This window comes from Denticeps clupeoides, chromosome 10 (assembly GCF_900700375.1).
Source record: "Denticeps clupeoides chromosome 10, fDenClu1.1, whole genome shotgun sequence".
Lineage (NCBI taxonomy): Eukaryota > Metazoa > Chordata > Actinopteri > Clupeiformes > Denticipitidae > Denticeps > Denticeps clupeoides.
In genome coordinates, this window is record NC_041716.1 from 17701594 (window position 1) to 17724534 (window position 22941).

At 40.3% G+C, this 22941-nt stretch overlaps 2 protein-coding genes across 6 annotated transcripts in view; both read left to right on the forward strand.

Annotated features, from left to right (window-relative positions):
• ndrg3b (ndrg family member 3b) overlaps positions 1-13164 on the forward strand; it is a 39645-nt gene extending 26481 nt beyond the window's left edge. For 4 of the 5 annotated variants that reach the window (XM_028993008.1, XM_028993009.1, XM_028993012.1 and 1 more), the window contains 10 exons: positions 5754-5840; positions 5981-6037; positions 7082-7185; positions 7529-7594; positions 7715-7766; positions 8042-8089; positions 8163-8198; positions 8313-8364; positions 10669-10707; positions 11756-13164. In XM_028993008.1, the coding sequence (XP_028848841.1) occupies positions 5754-5840; positions 5981-6037; positions 7082-7185; positions 7529-7594; positions 7715-7766; positions 8042-8089; positions 8163-8198; positions 8313-8364; positions 10669-10707; positions 11756-11928 (714 nt within the window). In that variant the 3' untranslated portion in view covers positions 11929-13164. The remainder of the gene's footprint in view (positions 1-5753; positions 5841-5980; positions 6038-7081; positions 7186-7528; positions 7595-7714; positions 7767-8041; positions 8090-8162; positions 8199-8312; positions 8365-10668; positions 10708-11755) is intronic. The other variant, XM_028993011.1, reaches the window with a different exon arrangement.
• A 1355-nt stretch (positions 13165-14519) lies between these two features.
• sla2b (Src like adaptor 2b) lies at positions 14520-22756 on the forward strand. Its single transcript, XM_028994269.1, has 8 exons — positions 14520-14729; positions 16305-16434; positions 17846-17945; positions 18631-18717; positions 20309-20412; positions 20937-21086; positions 21430-21562; positions 21727-22756. Exons 2-8 carry the CDS (start codon positions 16344-16346, stop codon positions 21857-21859), a joined length of 798 nt encoding a protein of 265 aa, XP_028850102.1. The 5' UTR covers positions 14520-14729; positions 16305-16343; the 3' UTR covers positions 21860-22756.
• Positions 22757-22941: the final 185 nt, after the last annotated feature.

Sequence of the window (22941 nt, forward strand, 5' to 3'; positions counted from 1 at the left end):
CATTCTACAGTCTATCCAGCAGCTCAGCCTGTCTTCAGAGTGTAATAACGCCTGCAGGAACATCAGTCAGCATCTCTGCAGCTAATCTCTTAAACTGTGCAGTTATAATTGCATGCTCTTCGTCTGCATTGGCACTCTTATATTCATAAATCTCTCTATAGACAGACAAAGAGTACTTGTGTCCAACGAATCATGACCTCACCCAATTATGCATAAAAAACAATAAATCTGTTTTTCCACTTGTTCTAATATAATGAAGGGCCAGATCTTTTTCAATGATAAACTGCCCGCCCCCCCCCGTCTTAATTCAGCCCGAGATTAACATTCTTCTGTGCTTCAGTGTTGAAAGTCGTGAGTTTGTGAGGAGCATATCGGAGCCATGATTACATATGCATGGAGCTTTGTGCACCTTGGTGCGTGAGCAGTGGGAAGCATTTTGGAAACGTGTTAATCACAGTTTATTTTAGTCTTGCCACTTTTCGGAGGTGTGTGGGTGTTGATCAAAGATGGAGAGAAATTGACAGCATATGAGGATCCCAAAATGTTTTCAGCTTCTCTCACTCTGTGTTGCAAAGTCTCTCTCACAGTCGCACTCACACGCACACTCATCTCAGGTCACACCAGAATATTAAACACTATAACAAAAATAGTAACAGTGGTTTTGTATTAATTACAGTGATTGTTTACTATCAGGAATATACAGATGCGTGTTATGCATTATGACAGTGTTGCTATCATCACTGCGAGAGAATCTTTTTAAATGTTTGACTGCATTGACAAAACCAACCAGTGAACACGTCTAATCTGATTAATTGTCTGTGGAAATCAGAAACTAATTTTGAACAGTGCTTTTTCTGAAAAAGCATAAAGCAATATTACACTCCACAGTGTAATTTGCTGCCTAATAAAGTTTTAGTGAAGCTGTAAAGCAAAAACTGTATTGCAGTTTTGTTTTGTGCAAAATATACACAATGCTTTTAATTTGTTCTATGGTATGTACAGTCCCTGACAAAGGTCTTGTCACTTATCTATTTTGTAGAAACTGCTGCTATTAACCTGACTTTTAATTAGTCGATTGGTGTTAGAAATAGCTAATATGAAAAGCTAAAACCCTACCAAATGATGTTTAATGCATTGAAATGAATTAGTTTCACTGAAAAAAGATTAATGATTTAAAAAAGACAGAAAGATCAAATTTTGGCAAGACAAAAGTTTTGTTGCCTGTACAGAAATTGAACAAATTTACTGCAAATGCAAAAAAATTAGTCAGCAAATTAAGTAGTGGTGCAGTGAGATCCAAATGTAATATCTTGTATGACTTCCATGAGCTTTAAGAACTGCATCCATGCGGTTTGACAAAGATTCATACAATTTATTGATGAAGTCATCAGGAACAGCAAAGAAAGCAGTCTTGCATGCCTCCCAGAGTTCATCAATATTCATTCTACCTCACACATGCTAAATGATGTTCATGTCCGGTGACTGGGCTGGCCAATCCTGGAGCATCTTGATCATCTACGCCTTGTGGAACTTTGATGTGGAGATTGAAGTATGAGATGGAGCAGAATTTGGCCTCTTTTATGGTTGGGAATATAAAAGGTAGCTAATATTTCTTGGTATTTCAGACTATTGATGTTGTCTTCCACCCTGCACATCTCTCGCACAACCCCATACTGAATGTAACCCCAGACCATGATTTTTCCGCCACCCAACTTCACTGTTTTCACTGTTTTGCAATATTTGTGGCAACTGTGGTGCAATTCAACAGAAGATTCATCTGAAAAATCCACCTTCTGCCACTTTTCCAGCATCCATCCTTTTAGCAGGCTGTGGGCTTTGGCAAATGTCACACAGTTTTTCAATTGTCTTTTGTTTAGTGCTGGCTTCTGGGCACTGATTCGACCATGCAGGCCATTTCAAGACAGAATCCGACAAGTTGTTCTGGTTGACACAGGGACTTCAGGTGACCAGGTCTCATGGAGCTCTGCTGAACTGGAAAATGGGCTGTCCTTGGATTTTCAAGCCAACAAACGGTCCTCTTGAGCAGTTGTCTTGCGGGGTCTGCCTGACCTGGGCTTGTCAAAAACGTCTCCAGTCTCTTCAAATCTTTTTTTATCCTCTGTACTTGACCGTGAGACACAATGAAGGTGTCTGCCACATCAGTAGTGGACCTGGTCTTCAGCCTCTTGATAATCAAAACTTTAGTCTCAGGGTGAATCTTAGGCATGTTTGCAGAGGTCTAGTTGCAGTTGATGTGAAGGTCTGGTGTACTGGGCTTCTTTTTATACACACCTAATTGATCCATTATTAGTCACAGGTGAAGCTCATATGACAAGGCGACAACACTTATGTCTTTGCAAAAACGGACTCAATGGGCTTTACCAAGCTTTGAATATTAGAATAATTTTTGACAGTTTTGTTTTGCACTGAAACATTATTAAAAAAGCTGCTGGGAATAAAATGAGCCATTTCTTGTAAAAAATCTTGATTAGAAATATATTTCAGTGGCACTTGAGGTCAATTTGTACACAAGCGAGACTTTTGTCAGGGACTGGACACATTATTGTTCACATTTTATTTATGCATATTTATAGATAACATTAGTATTTATATATTACTTAATTACTTCCACAATGGGACAAAAATCGATACAGCAGTACATAGTTGAACTCTAAAACCTTCTAGAAGCTATTTTTTTATAGCAGCAAAAACAAACAAAAAAAAATCATACAGTTAATTTTCTCTATTGTTGAAAACAATTAATCTTTCATAGATTTGTCAGGATCTTTCATAAAGTGTCAGGATTTAATTGTAGATTACTTGCCTGCAATAAATTGATAGTATTGAATAGAGCTGAGCAATATGGCGAAGAATTTATCATGAAATGCTTATCTGACTTTTATCACAATTTCTTTTGATATTGCCAGACTAAAACCGAATATACCAGTGATAATTAACAGTTTGACATAAAAAAACTATGACTTTCACTGACCCTATTGCTTTGTCACGTGGTACTGCATCCTTTCTCATGTACTTAAGTTGCTTGAGTTTTGACACAAATCTCCCATGTGGACGAGGCTTCCAGTTATTGGCCAGCAAGTATTTGAGTGCCGACTCAAAGCATTGTAATTGCAAGGCCAGTAGCGAAAAAGTAAAAAGTATTTTTTGTAAACAAAAAATAAATAAAAACATCGTTTATATGATTATCTAAATAATATTCAGTGAAACTTAGATGTAATTTTAAATTTGTTTTTCTTTAAGTATTTTATTTTTGCTTAATATTAGAAATGTTTTATTCAATCATTTTGGCACAAATCTGATTCCGTAATTGTCTAGCATGAGCTACATGAACAGGCAACATGCCTTGTCTCATCCCATCGTGTTTGCGCTTATCTCATTAGGGATTAGGGAGCCACTGTCAATGTGCAGGAGACTCCCAGAACTTTCAAAAGACTTAGGACGTCTGGCAGCTATGTGTCTCCGATTCAAAATAATCAAGATACAAAATATGTTAATTTTGCCAATTTTATCATGATTGCGAAAAATGCACATAGCGGATGCACATAGTAATCACCCAGCCCTAGTATTGACTTAGTATTTGTTTTACATTGTATTGTTGAGCCGATTTTGCCTAAAAGTTTAGGTTAAACTGGATTAATTCTAAACAAATTCCTGAAAATGTTCAAATCATTACATTTGAAAAGCTGAATTTGAAAATTTTAAAACCATTCAACTCAGAGATTTGTAGAGTTTTTAAGCAGCAGGTTCACTTACATTTAAGCATTAGACTCATTTAGTGAGAATTCTTTAACTACTTCTTTAACATTTAAAGCTTTCAAAGTAATTAATATATTTGCATGGTGGTGACGGACCAGTGGATTAAAACATACACTCTATAAATATGTCTGAGGATGCATGGGTTCGAATCCCCAGTCCACACCACCAAGCAAAAAGGTTAAAATGGCAAAGATTGGCGCTGTGGTAACTCCCAGCAATGCTAGATCATCTGCTGTAAAATCTCAATTGTGTTTTTTGATGATTCTGGTCACACCATAAACTAAGTTACAAGATCTAAGTTACAAGATCTTTGGGTTTCGAGTCCGTGCAGGGTTTTATATACATGGATCATCTTGCAAAAAAATCAGCTGTAATTTTTGATTGAAAATAAGCATGAAAAATCAAACAAAGAGGTTCAAATCATAAAAAAAATTCTCACAAAGATATTTTTATTGACTGAGCATGCTCCTGTGATGTCCAATCTTACAACTTTATGCAAAAGAGAGACAACAGCAAAAATTAATTAATTGATTAAAAAGAACAAGACGACAATATGGGGTAATTGTAATAGTCGGATTGTGAGACTGAAGGCTTGTAAAATACTCCAGGAAGGGGACCCCACACCTTGTGAAATTCTTTGTTGGTATCACTAATTGAGTAGCTTATCTTTTTGAGTCTTAGACAGGACATTGAGCATGGGTGGGAAGAGCAGCACCCTTCCATCTGAGTAAGGGAATCAAAAGATAGTGTCCGGCATTTTACCGGGGTCATACATGCATCATCACTGATGCCAAAAAGTGCAGCCAAAGGTTGTATAGGCTGTTTGAGGACTGAAGAAAGGGTTTTAAATATCTCCCGTTAATATTTTTCAAGGCTAGGACACGACCAATACATATGGATAAGTGAGGCATCCTCCCTTCCACATTTATCACAGCAGGGATCCACATTTGGGTAAATACGCGATAGTTTGACTTTAGACTGTAAAAGACAATGACGGGCACATAAAGATGTTGAATTAACCAGTTTAAATATTGAGTCCCATGTTAAAATCCTGCTCCCAAGCAGTTTTGATTCTATTAATAGAGGCACATATCATACCAGCCAGTTTGTCTTAAATAAAGGGTATTAACCCTTTACGATAATGTATTTTTGGAGTGTTTTCTCTTCACTACCTGATCTTCAGTTCATTCTCTCTCATTCTTTATGAGAGAGAGTTCATTCTCTCTCATTCTTTACTGTTTGCTGGATCCTGTGCAAGACTGATCGTCTACTAACCCTATTACAATTAGTAAATCGGCTTCATCTATTCAGTCCATTTTATCTAATTATGGTCTCTAATGTATCTCTCCACCCTAATGGAAGAGGGTACTCCTTTTTTTCACAGGTCCACCACACAATTTTGTAATTTTTCAGGATAAATTAAACTTGTGTAAAAGTGAGTTGTTCCCTGTTGATAGAGCACCAGCTTCTGAATATTCTAATTTCCCATTTAAAACAGCACAAGATCAATTTACTTACCTAGGTTATAACACTTACAAGGAAGCACAAATGGCTCTTTAAAGACGATTTTCTTACACTATTAAATCATACAAAACAGTCCTTGAAACAATGGTCCCCTCTTTCTACATCTTTAGTGGGAAGGATTAATTCAGTTAAAATGAACGTCCTACCTAAATTTTTGTATTTGTTCCAGTCAATACCTACCTTTTATACCTAAATATTTTAATTTTTTATTCGTTAGATTCAGATTATCATCTTATGGAGAGGAAGACATCCTTGTTTGAATAAAGCTCCAGAAATCTAGGAATTATGGAAGCCTAACTTTGCCTACATTTTTAGTTATTTATTTTTAACCAAATTGTTTAAAATATACCTGGTGAACAATTGTCTTCAGAACTTGATAGATCCATACTAGTAAACTGATAATGAACCATTATGGATATTGATGTATGCATTTCTTGCCTCTGTGCCTCCAGCTGAATGAGCCAGCCTTGGTCGAGGGTCTGGTCCTGATTAATGTTGATCCATGTGCCAAAGGCTGGATGGACTGGGCTGCATCTAAGGTTGGTGCCTGGAACCCCCAGACAACTTTTTCTGATTGGGTTTTTCTGTGTTCTCCAAATGCCTCCTCATTTTTCAACATAATCAAACACAGTTATATGATGTGTAATGTCATGTCATTTTTTTTTTTTTTTTTTTTTAGCTCACTGGTTGGACCAGCAACCTGGTGGATATTGTAATGTCACATCACTTCAGTGCGGTAAGTCAGGGGTCCAGATATAAGGGTTGTAAGTGAGTATGAGATGAAAAAGGGAGTAAGACTTTTCAAACACCACTACATCTCACTGGTCCTGGCATACTGTAAACTTTCACTAATGGGGTGAAAGATTAGCTCATCTGCCTGAGACTGTGCTTTCATATTTGCAGAGGTATTAGCATTAGGGCTGCAACTAATGACTATTTTGATAGTCAACTAGTCATTAACACATTATAAGGCTATTTCAATCTCAGTCTATTTAATGTCAGCATTTAAAGTGAAAGTGAAGTGAAATGGTTGTCATTGTGAAACACTGCAGCACAGCAAACGGTGCCAAAATGAAATATGTCCTCTGCTTTTAATCCATCACCCTTGGTGGAGCAGTAAGCAGCCATGAAAGGCGCCCAGGGAAGCTGTGTGTGGGGACAGTGCTTTGCTCAGCAGCACCTCAGCGGCACCTTGGTGGCTCGAGATTCAAACCCTCAACCTTCCGGTTAGGGGACCGCTGCCTTACCCGATAGGTCACCACTGGTCAGACTTTCCTGCTGCTGAGACAATTCCCTCTGATTGGACAGGTGTTGCAGGGGAGACATGGTCCTAGATTTTAGATGTCTGATTTGGCTGCCGTTCTTGGTCCGTTCACTGAATGTTATTGCGATTCCAACACAATTGTGGTGTATTACGGAAGTTCCAGGAGTCTCCCACATACTGATAGTGGCTCCCTGATGCCCAAAAAAATCAGTTGGGGCATGCTTTTAATTAACTTCTCAAGGATCAAATTTATGAAAGCATCATGGCAGCATTATTATTGTTTTTGTTGACCGTTCGTTTCACCCCTAATTACCATAATCCTCACTGCCCATTTTAGCTGGGTTTTGGTGACTGAATATTTTTCACATTTATGTAAATAATGATTCATTCATTTAAACCATTAAATGATTCATTGCCACCTCAGCTGTCTTCCTGTTGTGCGTTTTGTTGCACTACACCTATGGTGGCAGTGTTTAATGTGAGGTGCACTAGAATTGTGTTCTGTAACCTCCATAGGATGAGCTGACTGAGAATCAGGAAATAATCCAGACATACCGACTGCACATCGCTCAGGACATGAACCAGGAAAACCTGGCGCTCTTCTGCAACTCGTACAACAGGTCTGTCTGTGCACCCTCATTAGGGATATAACAATGCACTGTGAATGTGAGGTCCCTTCTTTCACCAAAGCTGTGTTAGAATTACACATAAAAGACTTTATGTGTGTGCTTATTTTTTTATTATTTTATTTTAGCCAATCTGTTTTTTGCATTTATTTATTTTTGTAAATAAAATGCTTTTTGAATTGCAATTTTCATCAAAGCACAACAGTGTTAAGTAACATTTTCATAATTTGTCTGTAGCTCATTCTGTGAAAATTGTGAGATTTTGAAACCATGAACCATATCAAACCACTACGTCCCTAGTGTTCACATTCACTCTCCGCTGTGTTTGTTCTAACAGTCGTCGGGATCTGGAGATTGAGAGACCTATTCCAGGTCTTAATGAAGACACAGTGCACACACTGAAGTATGTATTGTTGCCATTACGTGAGTGTGTGACTGCATGCATCTTGTTTTTTTTTTTTTCTTTTTTCTTTTTTTTCCTGCATCTGAATACCTATTTGTCCTTTCTTTTCTCCCCACCCAGATGTCCAGCTCTGTTGGTGGTGGGAGACACGTCTCCGGCTGTCGAGGCTGTGGTGAGTGTTGCAGATAACCTCTTCCCAAACCATTCTCACAGTCCAGGAGACATACCATTTTACATTCATGGCATTTAGTAGATCCCTTATCCAGAGCAACTTATAATCAGTAGTTACAGGGCCAGTCCCCCCTGGAGACTCTCTTTCTGAGAGACACAATGCTAGTAAGTGGGGTTTGAATCTGTGACTTTTACCCACCCTACCAGGCAGTCCAAAGTATCCAGGTTTGTTGTGCTATCTGCTCTGATTTTTTTTTTTTATTCTGTGCATCTCAGGTTGAGTGCAACTCTAGATTAAACCCAACAAAAACAACTCTCCTGAAGGTAAGTAGTCTCTCATGTTAGTTTGGGAGTGTAATTAGAAAGGAAGGACTAACCCTCCTTTTTTCTCTTTTAGATGGCAGATTGTGGCGGATTGCCCCAAGTTGTCCAGGTGAGTTTCTTCAACATCTATCTATAAGCATGCAACCATCACCAAAAAAAAAAAAAGTAATGACAAAATCTATTAGCCTCACTTGCTGAATGTACTTTAATATTTTTCCCGCAGCCTGGTAAACTAGCTGAGGCCTTCAAATACTTTGTGCAAGGAATGGGCTACAGTGAGTATCTACTAATATGCTACTTTAATAATATATCAGTTTTGCAAAAATTCTTGTCTGTCACCTTGTTACACCTTTAATTCCCTTCACCCACTCATATGCATTTTGCTCAGTTGTTCCTGAGTGGTTTAATAAAAATTTTTAGAAGAGTAAGGCCATGTGTAACCTCCCAAACGCCTGTCCTCTGTCTGGTTTGCAGTGATGCGCAGCCACGTTAGTAAGTACTAGAGTGGTTGAGTGATTTTACCTGTTTGCTGCTCTGTCACATTTACTTAAAAGAAACCAACAGAACGTTTGAACGGTTTCAGACAAGTGTCTGTCTAACAGCATGATATAGTGAGTGTTTGATTTTGTGTGTGGTTTGGAAGCATTTTTGAGCACCTGAAGCCAGCGTAATATGAGGAATGTTTTAATTAAATGGAAGCTTTAAATGGAATTGTTATGTAAGGGATATTTATTTGTCTGGCAGTTTGTTGTTTTTTTTGTGTCCTAATGTCCTAAAAAAATATTATTTTATCTCTTTTTATTAAATTTTTTATTATTTGTCTGAAATTTTAATTGATGGCCCTTAAAGGATTTTTGCTATGTGGGCTGAATGTTCAAAATGTGAATAAACCACCTACAAATGAATTTATTTTATCTTTATGCGTGTATACCTGAAGGCTGTGGTAAACTCATATAAACATTGATCGTTACCCTTTGCTGCTCTTCTCTAACAGTTTTCTGAGGTTTTAGTAGAACTCACTGATGATTAACTTCACTGAGGTTTTTCATTGGCCAGAGCCCACAGTGCAGAGTGTGTACCACAAATGTGTATTAGAACTGAAACATGGAGTTAAAGGGGATTTCCTCCTCTTGTGAAGGCGTGAAAACCCACAGTAAGCATCCTACTTACTCAAAAACACCCGAGTGGAGAAAAGTTACCCAAACACCCAGATTTTCTTTTTATTTCTTTTGTGTGCTTTCCCCCTCCCTTGCGTTGCGCAGCCTTTTCAGTTTTCCCATCAAAAGAAAAGCATGAATCACATGTGTGATTTAAACAACTAATGCTGGAGAAAGAAATGAACAAGGATGGTGTTTGAAGTTTCAAGTTTTGCCAGTGTTCCCTGTGTAGTACATAGACTTCAGGCTTGCTGGTCTGAAAGTGATACACATGTTGGACACATTAACCAGTTCATGGCCATGCCCAGTTTCTGTCTTTACAGTAGGATTGATTGAAGGTTTTATTAGTGAAAGTGATTTTTTTTTTTTTTGGTCATTCTGGTGAATTTTGTTCTCTGCATTTAACCCATCACCCTTAGTGAGCAGTGGGCAGCCATGAAAGGTGCCCGGGGAGCAGTGTGTGAGGACAGTACCTTAATCAAGGGGACTTCAGTGGCACCTTGGTGGTTCAGGGATTGAACCTGCTAGGCCTCCACTGCCCCAAGTTGTAGTCTTGCATCAACATTCAACCATTAATACAACTTTAGAATTAATTTAAACTCTTCATTAATTATAGGTTCCAGTCCCTCTGAACCAGTGTAGGCATAAGTGATTGAAACGTGAAAGGGATTGTCATTGTGAAACACTACAGCACAGTGTGGAGCAGTGTGTGAGGACGGTGCTTTGCTCAGATTGGGATTCGAACCAGCAACCTTCTGATTACGGGGCCGCTTCCATAACCGCTAGGCCGCCACTGCCCCAATTGAGTAAGAGGATTAAGTGTTAAGAGGTAGTTGCAGTAAGTGAGTCTCACTAGGTTCATGACCATACTACTATCTATTTTACTCCACTATGGCCTTGCAACTTGGTACAATACCTGTGAACCTTTATCGTGTTTATATCCGAACCAAAAAAAATTTGCAGCTCATCTAATTTGGATGACAGGTACAGCAGTCCCCCACTCTGAAATCTGAGCAGTATGTGAACATGCCTAGTGGCCAGCGACCAGAACTTACCTAGTGTTACAGATCTACTGGTGAACCACATATTTGGTTTTGACAACTTAAACCAACTTGGGTGGTTTTTGAACCGGTCTGGACTTGACCCTCTGCACCACCGACTGACTTTATTTAGCAGTAGTCTCATGAGGTAGTCTCCTTGTACCATTTCTTTTTAATTTTTTTCATTCTTATTCTGTAAAGCACTTTGAATTGCATTTTTATTTGTGTCCACAGTAGTGTGTTTCTTCTCCACAACTGTAACTGTAGATTGTTCTCCACAGCTTCTTTCTTTCTTTTTTCTGCCAAAGATGTAGCAGTAACTTGAACCTATCTCCCTGTATTGCCTTTCTTCTCCTCCTCCTTTTCCTTGAAATACCAACAGTCCCTCACATGCTGCTCAGCCACCTCAGCAGCGAATCAGGTACCAGGAGTTTTTGGTTTGGCCAGCCTGCCCACCTCAGCCTTCAGTGCTGCTCACTCTGCACTCCTGTCCCCCTCACCCCCCATCACAGACGCCGTTCCCTGTTTCTCCTTATCTACTGCTTCCTGTCTGAGAGACCAAGCATGAGTGGCACATTATATTATAGACTGTGAGAGAAAGGGGGATCATCTGAATATTTCTTTATATGCCTCTCTTTTGTGTGTGTGTGTGTGTGTGTGTGTGCTCGTTGAGTGGCTGAATGTGGGTTTTTTTTATGCACTTTGATACCTTGATTCAAATATCGCATGAAACATTCATTTTTGCAATTCCAGTTTATTCATTTTTCTAATGCAGTAAAAATGAACTGGAACTCAATCCTGATGAGAGGATTGGAATATTTTCATAGGAGAATAATGACCACAGTGCAAGACAAAACATAATTAGACATTTTATGTCATTCTGCTTCCCATGGAGCCCCTTGGGTCTCTAAACAACATTGTCACAAAAAGATACATGAGGAGCCACATGAAATTACAAAACCATCTCACTAAACAGGGAAAATGGATAACGGACCAAAACAAGCAGTACAAGTTTTGAAAAATAAAGAATTTCTGGCCCATCATTTTAGTGGAAATCCTATATAAATGCTGAACCAAATAGATCGAATTTGCTATTCTTATTTGTCAGTTTCTTGTCTTGCATTGTCAACTTGTAGCATTTAAAATGGCTGTGAATGCTGGTCCTCATTCTCCCACACATTAGACCCCTGGGAATGCTCATTGGGTCGGTGCGATTGTGCTTGATCCCCGTCCCACATACTGGAAACTGCATAACTTAGCCCTACTATCCAGTATGACACAGCACATTTGAAAATGGACTTCTGATGTTCAACACATGGAGTCCTGCAGCACTGCAGAGGCAGTCAGCAGACCTGCAGTTCACCAGTAACTGGACTCTAGGGTTGGAGAACTGTCCTCAGCCCAGGGTGTGGTAGTGTTTTTTTATTATTTTCTTCTGCCTTTAGTCATTGTTTTTTGTCTGTTTCCAGTGCCCACTGCGAGCATGACTAGACTGGTGCGCTCCCGCACACACTCTTCCTCCAGCATGGGCTCTGCCGACGGGGCCCGCAGCCGAACGCAAACCAACTCGCAGACGGAGGGCGCCACCGCCTCAGCCCATGACAACCAGGCCAGCCCGCAGACCATGGAGGTCTCCTGTTAGACCACCAAACCCAGCCTCAACCTGCCCTGTGTCCAAATAAAGCCAGCGCCCAGGATCCAACCTCTTTTCCTCGTCCTCACTCCTGCACCCTCTCTAGTCACTCAACACTTAACCGAGCTCTCACAGTGAAGGGATGCGCCGTTTCAGATGTAACTGCAACTGTTATCCAATGTAAAGTGTAACTCAAGTCCAACTTCTCTTCCTGTGGACTGTTGGGTTCCTCTCCTATTCTCCTTTGACATCTGATGCTCTTTCAGTTGTCTGTTTATTGGTTCCTGTTCATGTGTATTTCTTTAGCCATCCTTGATGCCTGTAAATGCCAGAGGGTCCTGCAGAGAATATCTATACCTGTCCTTTCCCAAGGTCTTCCTCTGTACAGTTTGACCTCTGTCTCACTTCCTGATCATTCCTACATTTTATTAAAAACCTGCATTTTTTTTTTTCATTTTCAGTACTATTATTATTACTCTTACTGCTATTATTACTGCTGTTACATAGTGATTTTGTGAAGATCCTCTGCTTACCTTGACTGCAGACTAGTTTGAGACATGTCCTTGTTTTGTATCGGGAAGTAAAGACAGCATGGTTCCGTTGTAGCTCAATCTCAGTGGAAGTGTGTTTTCAAGGTTGGATGTGTCTAAATGTACGTAGAGGTAGAGGCAGCATTTCCTTTTCTCTTTGTATGTAAGAAAAATGTTATTAGATTGAAGTTGGAGTTCCCTCAGGAATTGATGCTCAAATGGATTGTGGTCCAGGACCATGCAGCAACATAGTCGAACAACAGCCTGATACGTTGAGGCCCCAATGCTGAGATTCACCTGAAATTCTGAAGCAGGTATTCTGCTTAACCATTGTAACCATTTATGTTTGACTTGCAGGTCTAGAAAAACATTTTTTTAGTGACCTAAAATGTAATCAGCCTGAAAACTTTCAGAAAGAAATTACAAAATAAAAGATGCAAGATGCAAAATACTAAGAAGGGAGTAGGTCTGGACGAGTTGTAGGTCCTCTGTCACATGGGGGCGTTTTTCCTGTTTCTCTTGTTGCATTTTCTCTCGTTTTTAATGAATACGTATTGTTTATTGAACTCTAGGTGTACTGCACCCTTGGCTGAGCTTGTGGTGATAATGCGTCGTGCTTTGTCCTCCACGCCTGTAGGAGGTGCTGTACTTCATACTGTATGCTGATTATATCGATTTGTACTGATTAGCAAATAAAGCTCAGAGTTGTACAAAATGGTTTCACTTTTTCTTTTGTTGGTATGTCCTTTTCTTTGGTATTTGAGTATTTTTTATATGTAGTTTTTAAAAAATAGTGATGCCACATTGAGGTTGTCTCTTGGTTTTGGCCCTAATATAAGTCACACCCGTACACAATGAGACCATTACATGAAAAACACAAAATGAGGTGTGTCTATCACCCCAATACAATTGCCTCTGTATCCCAAAAATGTCTTAAGTGAAACAAACACCGTACGAATGGCATACACTAACTCTCTCACAATATCCCTAACTTATTGTGAGTAGTGTATTTCCATTCTGCTATGTAAAGCAAAATGTGTTGGATATTTGCAATATACATATTCACAATTCACTGGTTTATCAATACAAGAGATTTTTATTGATTAAAAACAATGAAGGTCTATCTCTATTTGCTTGTTCTGATATGTTTATTTCTATAAATCCTAAAGGCATACATGGCCTTAGCAAACACTATCCAGCTCTTACAGCTCTTTGGGGAAAAAAAAGGCCCTTATGGTGCCAGAGATGTAGCTCTGGTGAACAGAACACCTCTGGTGGTGTTTCAACATAAAACAAATTACTCATCGACATCCTATCTCTTCTATAAACTCCGCCTTAGCGACTTAAAATCGCCATGACGTTGTTTTTCTTCAATGATATAGCAAGCTTCTTCAAGATGTTCATCATTTCAGAACCAAAGCGCTTCCTGCCTCGTTCCCATCAACTTTAACAAATCAGGTTGACTCAGGTCCTGTAGATGGGTTGTGGCCTGCCTGGTTTGACTTTCCAACCACATGTTTACCAATGCTCTTTCGTTTTCAATATGTTCTTGTGTGTTTCTGGTCCAAAGATTATTTAGTTGAGGCCAGGCTATTTTTAGCATCAGACATTTTTACTTGAGCAACACACCCCCAAAAAAGCAACAAAAGTAGCTGACTGCAACTTCCCATGTACAACTCAGCTCTTCTCATGTTCTTCCCAAGCTGATCTGCTGCTCTGATTAATCTTGGTTCAAAATGAGCAAGTGAGTGGTGATCTAGGTTCCCACCTTCATCCTTCCTGCTGCTGCAGGCAGGCAGGCCTGGAGCAGTGTAGAGTACTACATTGTGCAATCTCATGGAACCCTGTTTCCATGGTAACCATCACCATGGCAATTGGAGCAGCAGCCTCATTTAGTAATGCTTGTGGTTAATGAATACCCAAGTCCTAATTGCCAGGGCAAAATTTGACAGAACAAAAGTCTGTCTGTGTTGAAAACACCGTCCCCCCCTTGTGTTTTTCTCTCAGCTCTGAAGTTTGCTCAGTGCGTCACAGGAAGCCACTTTATTGAGGTGTGGTTACCTCTCCCTCTCAGAGGAACGTGTGTCAGGGTGCACCAGCAGATAAGTTGACTGCTGACTCTGTGGCCACCCACCTCGGAAGAGCCGACAGGAACGCAGCACCCAGTGAACGAGGTCCTTTTCACACTCCCACCCCTGCCTGTTCAGAAGCTGCCGTGCAGATTCATCAGACCAAAGCTGAGGACCACTGCCTGCGTACACTCGCTCACAGTGCAATGCAGTGAGTATCTTCTGACCATTTTCATGTTTGAACATTGGAGAGTAGGTTAATTTTCACTTTTCTGGACAGGGTGATTTACATTTGAGGCTATATTATTCATTACAACTACTACTTGTCAACCTGGCTGGTGAGGACTGTAATTTAGTTTTCTAACCTTTACCAAGGTTCCCCTATGACTTTTTTCTTCTTCAAGACCCCTGGAAAAAAACAGATGTGCAGAAGAATGTTGAATTTCAGTCATTTAATATTTCCATTGCTTGGTGGAGAAAAAGACCAAAGGTTTTCTTCTTCTGGTTACCTTGATGTGGAGATAAAAAAGTGCATCCTCTTTGAGAATTTAAGATATTTTCATTTTTACAGATCAGAAAGAAAGGAGGCTGAATAAAAAACTGGACTGCACACAGTCAAATGTAGACAAAAGCCATGTAGCCAAACCATCAGTTGGAAAAAACAGAAACATGTTTCCTACTGTCTACTCATTTTTCATTTTTTCCTTAACTTGAAGGGAAGATGCTGTTTTCTTCCGGGTTCTTTTCTTCTTGGAGTGGCAGTAACACTGAGAACAGGCTATTTTAATCCTTCTGATATGGGGTCTACATGTTGGACATGAAGACCCTGATAACCCATTGAGCTCCATCTGGGAAGACAGGTGGTATTTTCTGTCCGAGGGCACTGGCACATGTCCCTCGGCCACAGAATGTCTATAGATATTTTCCACATTGCTTACAATATTAGGAATAAAAAGGGAAAAAAATGGATACTAGGGACAAGCAGGTAGTCAAATTATTATAATCAAGTCTTACTTTAGTTTGGATTGTTGATTGAACTTCTTTCACACTTTTGGGACCCACACACACACACAAGTTGCTTAGCCTTGCATGATCGTAAAATGTCATTACAGTAAAATGACAGAATTAGTGCAGAACACATCCACGTTCGTCAGTCTTGTGCTCATTTTACCACATGTAGGGTACATGGTGTTTACATGTACAAATGTATGGGTACACGTGATTCTATCACTTCAGGTGGTCATCTAGATAAGAGCCTGGTCATTGCTGCAAAAGTCAGACGTCACTGTAGTGCTGGTTTAAGAAGTGGTTTCAACATCCTTCCTCCAACACACATAAATAAGAAGCCCAGTTGTAATGAAAATAGAATTAGAGTAAATCTGCTTACGTTTTTCTACATCTGTTGGTCATGTCTTTGTTTTTCATTGAATTCATTACATGTTGCAGAAACATGAATTACTTTTTTTTTTTTTCCCCTAGTTTTCCCAACAACATATAATAATGATAACAAATATAATCATAATAATAAAATGCTTCCTGAAAGCCATATAGACCATTCTATGTCAGCATTCAAGTAACAAAACTCTAAAAGGGCTTTTGTGTTGAATTTGTATGATTTATTCCTGGTTTTGTTTTTGGGCCTGCATGAATGTACAGTGTAAATATATATTTCTTTCATAGTCATCATACAGACATTCTTGTATGATTTCATGCAGCAGCTGCTAAAATTGCAAAATGGGGCTGTACAGGCTGCTGACGGCCATATTTCCCTCCTGACGCTCCTCAGGTCTGCTATCTGAGTCGTACGACAGAGCTCCAGACTGCCATGGGCAGCAGGCCCAGCAAAGAGCGGCGGGGATCCGGCTCTCATGCCACCTTCCTGGGGCCGGAAGAGACAGCTGAACCGGTGGTTCTCGGTGAGTCGAACCTTCATGAGACACCAGGCCGAACTGCACACATGCGTTCCATCACCATGGGGTTCCTCTGACCGAGATTTGGCCTCACCTTTACCTACATTAGAGTACACACTGTAAATTCTGCATAATTTGAAATGCATAGGTGTAATATCTGAATAGCAATGATAAATAGTTTATTTGTCTCCTGCGTGCATTTAAAAAAAAAAAAAAACATACAATGCATCCAATAAAATTCTACATCATTGTGATAATACATTGATTGGACACATCAAATCAATAAAATCCTGAATGCATGTATGCTGTGCACCTACCAAACCTGCCGCAACTCACACTTTCTTGTGTAGGAAGAGCAGAGAGTTTGCTGTTCAAAACCACAAGTCAGAGAATGGGTAGTGACAGTGAAGGCAGACTAATAAATACATGAATGGTATCATTCATATGATTTTTTTGTTCCATACTGTGCACCCGAAAGGTAGGCAAAGAAAAATAGGAGAATAAAACAAAATGTCCTGGTTTTGTTTCTAAAACATTTGGCCTTGATGCGACCATATCACTCATTACAAGTTGTCATTACATGCTCTACACCGTTGCTAAAAGTGAAAAGTCCTGTTAAAGTGGAATCTGTGGACTCTGCCGTGACTTGCAAACACACAACCGGACATTTCACACTCAGCTGGGCAATTTTTGTGTTTGTGTCTGAATTTTTCCACAAAATCCCAAAGCGAGTGTAATCCGGAGCGAATAAAAAAATTGTTTCCATTCCCTGTCTAGGCAAACCACACCTCACAGCGCTCTAGGGATTAGTTCACACACATTTGTTCCTTTTATAAAAACAGATGGGACTTGTACCGCTATCTGAAGTCATAATTTCTTATTCTAATTTCCCATTCCATTCCAGATTCAGACATTGCAGAACAGGTTGGGCAGTGAAGATTGGGTAATAAACACCGGGCCGGGTTTATGGAGGCGAAAATGTGGCTTTCCAGAAAACTCGCTTGTGAAAGAAAGTGAAGTGATTGTCATTTGTGATGCACAGCACATGGTGCACACAGTGAAATTTGTCCTCTGAATTTAACCCATCACCCTTGGTGAGCAGTGGGCAGCCATGACAGGCGCCCAGGGAGCAGTGTGTGGGGACGGTGCTTTGCTCAGTGGCACCTCAGTAGCACCTCGGGATTCGAACCGGCAACCTTCTGATTACGGGGGGCGCTTCCTTAACCGCTAGGCCACCACTGCCCCACCAGGCCATTAGTGTTCATTATCTGTAGAATGATGGTTCAGTTCATGCCCTGGTTGTGAAGGATTAGTCTGTTTTGACTGTCTTTTGTCCTTTACTTGCCTGATGGTGCCTTTTACTCTGATTTCCTGTCTTTCCCTTTGTTGTTCACTCTTCATGTTTCTCTGCACACAGACAGCGGCAGGTACGTCGTGGTTGCTCTGTATGACTACCCGTCTGGAGGCCCAGCTGAATGCTGTGTTCGAGTTGGAGAGCGACTTGGTGTGCTCTCAGAGTAAGACCATGTGCTTCCTTGCAGAATTCCAATTAGTGACTGTATACTTTTTCATTAAAGCTCTCATGGGATCTTTAACTTTTAGTTAAACCTTTTGAAAATCTCTACACTGAAATCCGTGACATCAATGTTTGATTTTTAAACTATTGTGCTAGATTTACCCTATAGAGGATATTTATTTCAAGGGGCAAAAGGATTTGAAAGGAAGCACCATTTCAAATATGAAATATTTAGCTGTGTGCTCAATCTCCTGCAGTCATTGTGCTGATGTCACGCATGTTCGATGGAATCTGCCTGATCCTTTTTGTCTGGATCAGGTTTTATAAATATAAATAGTGGAGTGAAAATTAAGTTATTGTCATTGTAAAACACTGCAGAAATGTGTCCTCTGCTTTTAACCATCTCACTTGGTGAGCAGTGGGCAGCCATGACAGGCACCCGGGGAGCAGTGTGTGGGGACTGTACTTTGCTCAGTGGCACCTTGGTGGATCAGTATTTGAACCAGCAATCTTACGATTATGGGTCCGCTTCCTTACCTGCTAGGCCACCACTGCTGGGTCTGATGATCACACTCTGAACCTCAGACTGATGAACACACAGCTCATTATCAGCTATGGTAGTGTGTGGAGAGAGATGGAGAGATAGGTGTCTGCTTCTGCCTGCCTGACTGTGTGTGTTCCTTCAGTGAGGGCGAATGGTGGAGGGTGAAGTCGTCTTCCACAGGAAAGGAGAGCTACATCCCCAGTAACTACACCACCAAGGTGTACAACAGGTGGGCATCACCGGGCTATTTGTTAAGAACAACACACATTTTACATAAAAGATGTAACACTTCCAAGTTGACTTCATTAACCAAAAGCATACATATCTTGACCTTTTTGTTTCATAAAATGAATACAACACACACGCACAATAGGGTGGACTTTATATGAATGTAATTTCTTTTTTTTTTTTTACCTCCACTGTCCTGTTTGATAATTCTATGACAGAACATTAAATTGTTCTAATTTTTTTTCTTCAGGCTCACTGTGTATTTGGGCCATTGTCAAATGACGTGTGAATTGCCAAATAAGATTTTGCACAAGTCTAGACAGCACTGTCCCACGAGTGTTAATATTATACTTATTTATGCTCAGGTACACCACTGTTCATGTCATCAGCTTTCTTAATGACGCTTGTTTTAACTTGTTTTTACACTTTGTGTTCTTGGACCATTTAATGTCTTGAACAAAGAAATAATGGACAGAAAATTATACTTTTTGTATGTTTAGTCTACATTAGGCAACATCATCAGCCATGATATATCAAAAATAACTTTATCATGCTCAGCATCAGGAGCTCAATTCTTATCTTCTACATCATCATCTGTGTCTACAAGGTCCTCTATGTCAGCCAAATTGCCATCAAGCAAGTGACCTTCCATTTAGCCATCTATAAAGTAGCCATCACATAGATATTTATGAATTCTGCATCAAATTTTTGGTTTTAAATATCATCTCTCAATCTGTAAATTTTGTCATTGATTCATCAAATTACTGTATTGTGGACTATGGAAGACTATAAAAAAAAGTTATATATAGCCTAGTTATAGTAGCCTAGTGGGTAACAAACTCACTTATGAACCAGAAGACACGGGTTCAAATCCCACTTACTACCATTGTGTCCCTGAGCAAGACACTTAACCCTGAGTGTCTCCGGGGGGGACTGTCCCTGTAACTACTGATTGTAAGTCACTCTGGATGCTGTAAATGTAAATGTAAGTTATATAACGTATATAATGGTCATTTGTTATATAACAAATGACCATTGATGGATTTACCACTAAATCTCCCTTCATACGGGCTATATGTGAAGAAGACAAGCATCAGATTGTATACAAAAGGTTTCTTTGCAATGTTTATATCTCATGGTCTCAGAAATGCATGTCTCAAGCATGATACGCACAGCATTAACTCAGATGTGGGTAGAGGTGGAGACACATGCAGTCACAGCTGATTGTTGTGCAAGAGGTGGGTTTAGCGTAAGTGCATCTCAGGCTCCCACGTCCCCTGTGTGATGTTCCTAATTAGTCATTTCGTGATTCCAGTGTGGGATTCAGGAGGGAGTGACTGTACATTTTGTTTACCGTAATCTATAACTCTTTCCTAAGTAGGACACGTTCTGTGGAAGTTATTGAACAGTTAGAGATACAGTTTCCACTTCAATTCTGGTCTAATTTTTCTTCTGCTGTGTGCACATCACCAACTCTTCCGGTTGTGTCGGTATAGTTTCCTTTGTTTTCTACATACAGCAGATGAGCCCTCTCAACAGCTCTCTCTCTCTCTCTCTCTCTCTCTGTGTGTGTGTGTGTGTGTTATCCACAGGTGGCAGTATGAGAGCATCAGCAGAGAGAAAGCTGAGGAGCTGCTGCGGCTTCCATACAACCAAACGGGGTCTTTCCTCATCCGAGAGAGCCAGACCCACCTGGGTGAGTTCAGGCTCATTGAGTGGCGAGAACGGTAATGGATCTAGAGATGTAGAAAGTCAAAGTCGTCAGAAGTAATCAGATCATTTTCATTTTATGTTTTCATCTTCCTGTGTAAAAAACTAAAAGTCATTTACACCCCTTGGTATGCAGTGGTTGCTGGAAGTTTGGGAAACTTTCAGAATTCAAGTACATAAACAAATGAAAGAAACATTATCATTTTAATTAGTCATCTATAGATGATCCAGTGTGAGTGCCATGTTTCTTTTGTTTTCTCTCATTTTGTTAACAATAGGGTGACAATGTTACTTATTGGTGTTCTTATTTATTCCCTAATGTGCAATTGAAAGATTGTAAAGCATGCATTATTCCATATAATGAACCATTTTTTAAATGTGCAATAAAAAAACTCAGATACATTTATTTGCAGAAAAACAAAATTCAGTCCACGTTCTCAAAATAAATGTAAATGTGCCCCCATGTGAAGCTGTGAAGCTGACTGGCAAACATCTTCCTGTGCCCTCCAGGTTCCCACTCTCTGTCTGTGCGTAAGAGCAGCAGCACGGACCAGTGTAACATCAGACACTACCGCATCCATCAGCTGGAGAACGGGTGGCACTTCATCACGCCCCGCCTCACCTTCCCCACCCTGGCCTCGCTGGTGGAGCACTACACAGGTGGGCCGGGCACTTCAGTCTTCTGCCCGCCAGGTCATTTTGGGCTATATTTACATGTGGGAATGGCATTCATTTAAAAACCTGCTTATTACAAGTTCTTATTTTGTATTCAGTTCAAGAAATTGCTTCATTAGGCTGCAATAAGACATGATAGTTATATGAAATAAACACAGCCAGTTCTTGACTGTAACATTAATATTGAACAAGGTAGACTGCTATTGTCTGTAATACTGTTTACTGTTAGAATACTGAAAGACTCTGCCTCCTAATAGCATAGTTTTTTTTTATAAGGAGCCTGTGTGTACATAACTAATCAGCCCCATCATGTCCCCAACCCTTGCAGAGACAAAAGATGGCTTGTGCTGTTTGCTGAGAGAACCTTGCTTCATCCAAGGGTCCAACAATGTCCCGGTGATAACTGGCCCCCCTCCCATGGCCATCAGGAAACCTACGCTCAATTGGAAAGATGTGAACAGGTTGGTACCATTCTGGCAACATACAAAATAATTCAATAAAAAAAAAAATAACTCACTATTTAAAAGAACTCTTAAAGTGTCTTAGAAAGTGGCTTTATGTAAGCAGCCATTTGAATTGGTCCTGCCACAATGAAGCATTTTTTTGTCTGTGCCTTTTTTTCCAGTACCATGATCTTTGGTCCTAGCAAGGCTGACTTGGAAGACTCTCTGGTTAGCGAGGGCCTGAGGGAGGCAATCAATTCCTACCTTTACATGACAGAGGAGTGTGGGGAGTGCCTGGAGAGCTGGGAGACCTGAGAATGCCAGGGGGAGTGACAGTCACAGGGAAACCACAGTGAATGCTGAGGACAGGCTTCACTCTCCCTGCTCCTCAGCACTTCACAATCATGAGCCACTAAATGTCCAGACCATGACTTCTGTCTGGGCATGAAGACTCCTGGACCATGTAGCAAAGGGTCACCTGAAGTCCCATAGACACAGCAGAACTTCGGATCGTAAAGCATGGCTCCTTTCGAGGAAAGGTCCTTTAGTTCATGAAATGCTGAAACAGCAGCACCGATGCACAGGAATGTTTCCAACTGTGTGAATAAACTCAATGTAGAATTTAATCTGACGTCCCACAAGGCTGTGTGAGGAGGGCAGGTGGGCACACAGGTAGACGAACTGGACAGACTCTGCTTCACTTGGCACCAATGAGCTTCAGTTTGACCTGTTGTTATCAGTGCACATCCAGATCAGTGGTGGCATAGCAGGTAAGGAAGCAGACCCGTAATCAGAAGGTTGTCGGTTCGAATCCCGAACCTCCAAGGTGCCACTGAGCAAAGCAACGTCCCCACACACTTGTCCCTGGGCGCCTGTCATGGCTGCCCACTGCTCACTAAGAGTGATGGTTAAAAGCAGAGGACACATTTCACTTTTTTTTAGTAGAAACAACTTCCAGAGGGACTTTCAATCAGTATTGACAAGGACAGTCCCCCAGAAGACACTCAGGGGTAAGCTCAGGGACACGATAATAGTAAGTCGGATTTGAACCTTGGTCTTCTGGCTATAACCACCCATTTTGTGACATGAAACAGTTTAAGTAAGGAAGGTTTGTATATGTGTGTTCCTGTATGAGCACCTGTGTTTAGGTGTTTAAGGTCATTTTGTTCAGAAAATGTACAATTTAATAAAGAATATTTTATGTTCAAATGATAAAATGTTTTGGTTCTTTTATCACTAAACGCCTGAAACATAAGAACATTCAGAAATGACGATGTTTTTATTACTAAAAACATCGTCATTTGTAAATGTTTCTCGATTCTGCACACATGAACGAGTCGCAGAGTTTTGAAACGTGATTTATATTCATGCTAAATATTGGCCATCTATCGCCATCT

What these genes read in the sequence shown, in the direction of transcription:
- sla2b (XM_028994269.1), top strand. Translation starts at nt 16,344, where the DNA reads ATGGGCAGCAGGCCCAGCAAAGAGCGGCGGGGATCCGGCTCTCATGCC. An exon ending in AGCTGAACCGGTGGTTCTCG is followed by an intron (nt 16,435 to 17,845) that starts GTGAGTCGAACC and finishes CTCTGCACACAG; the next exon opens with ACAGCGGCAGGTACGTCGTG. An exon ending in CGACTTGGTGTGCTCTCAGA is followed by an intron (nt 17,946 to 18,630) that starts GTAAGACCATGT and finishes GTGTTCCTTCAG; the next exon opens with TGAGGGCGAATGGTGGAGGG.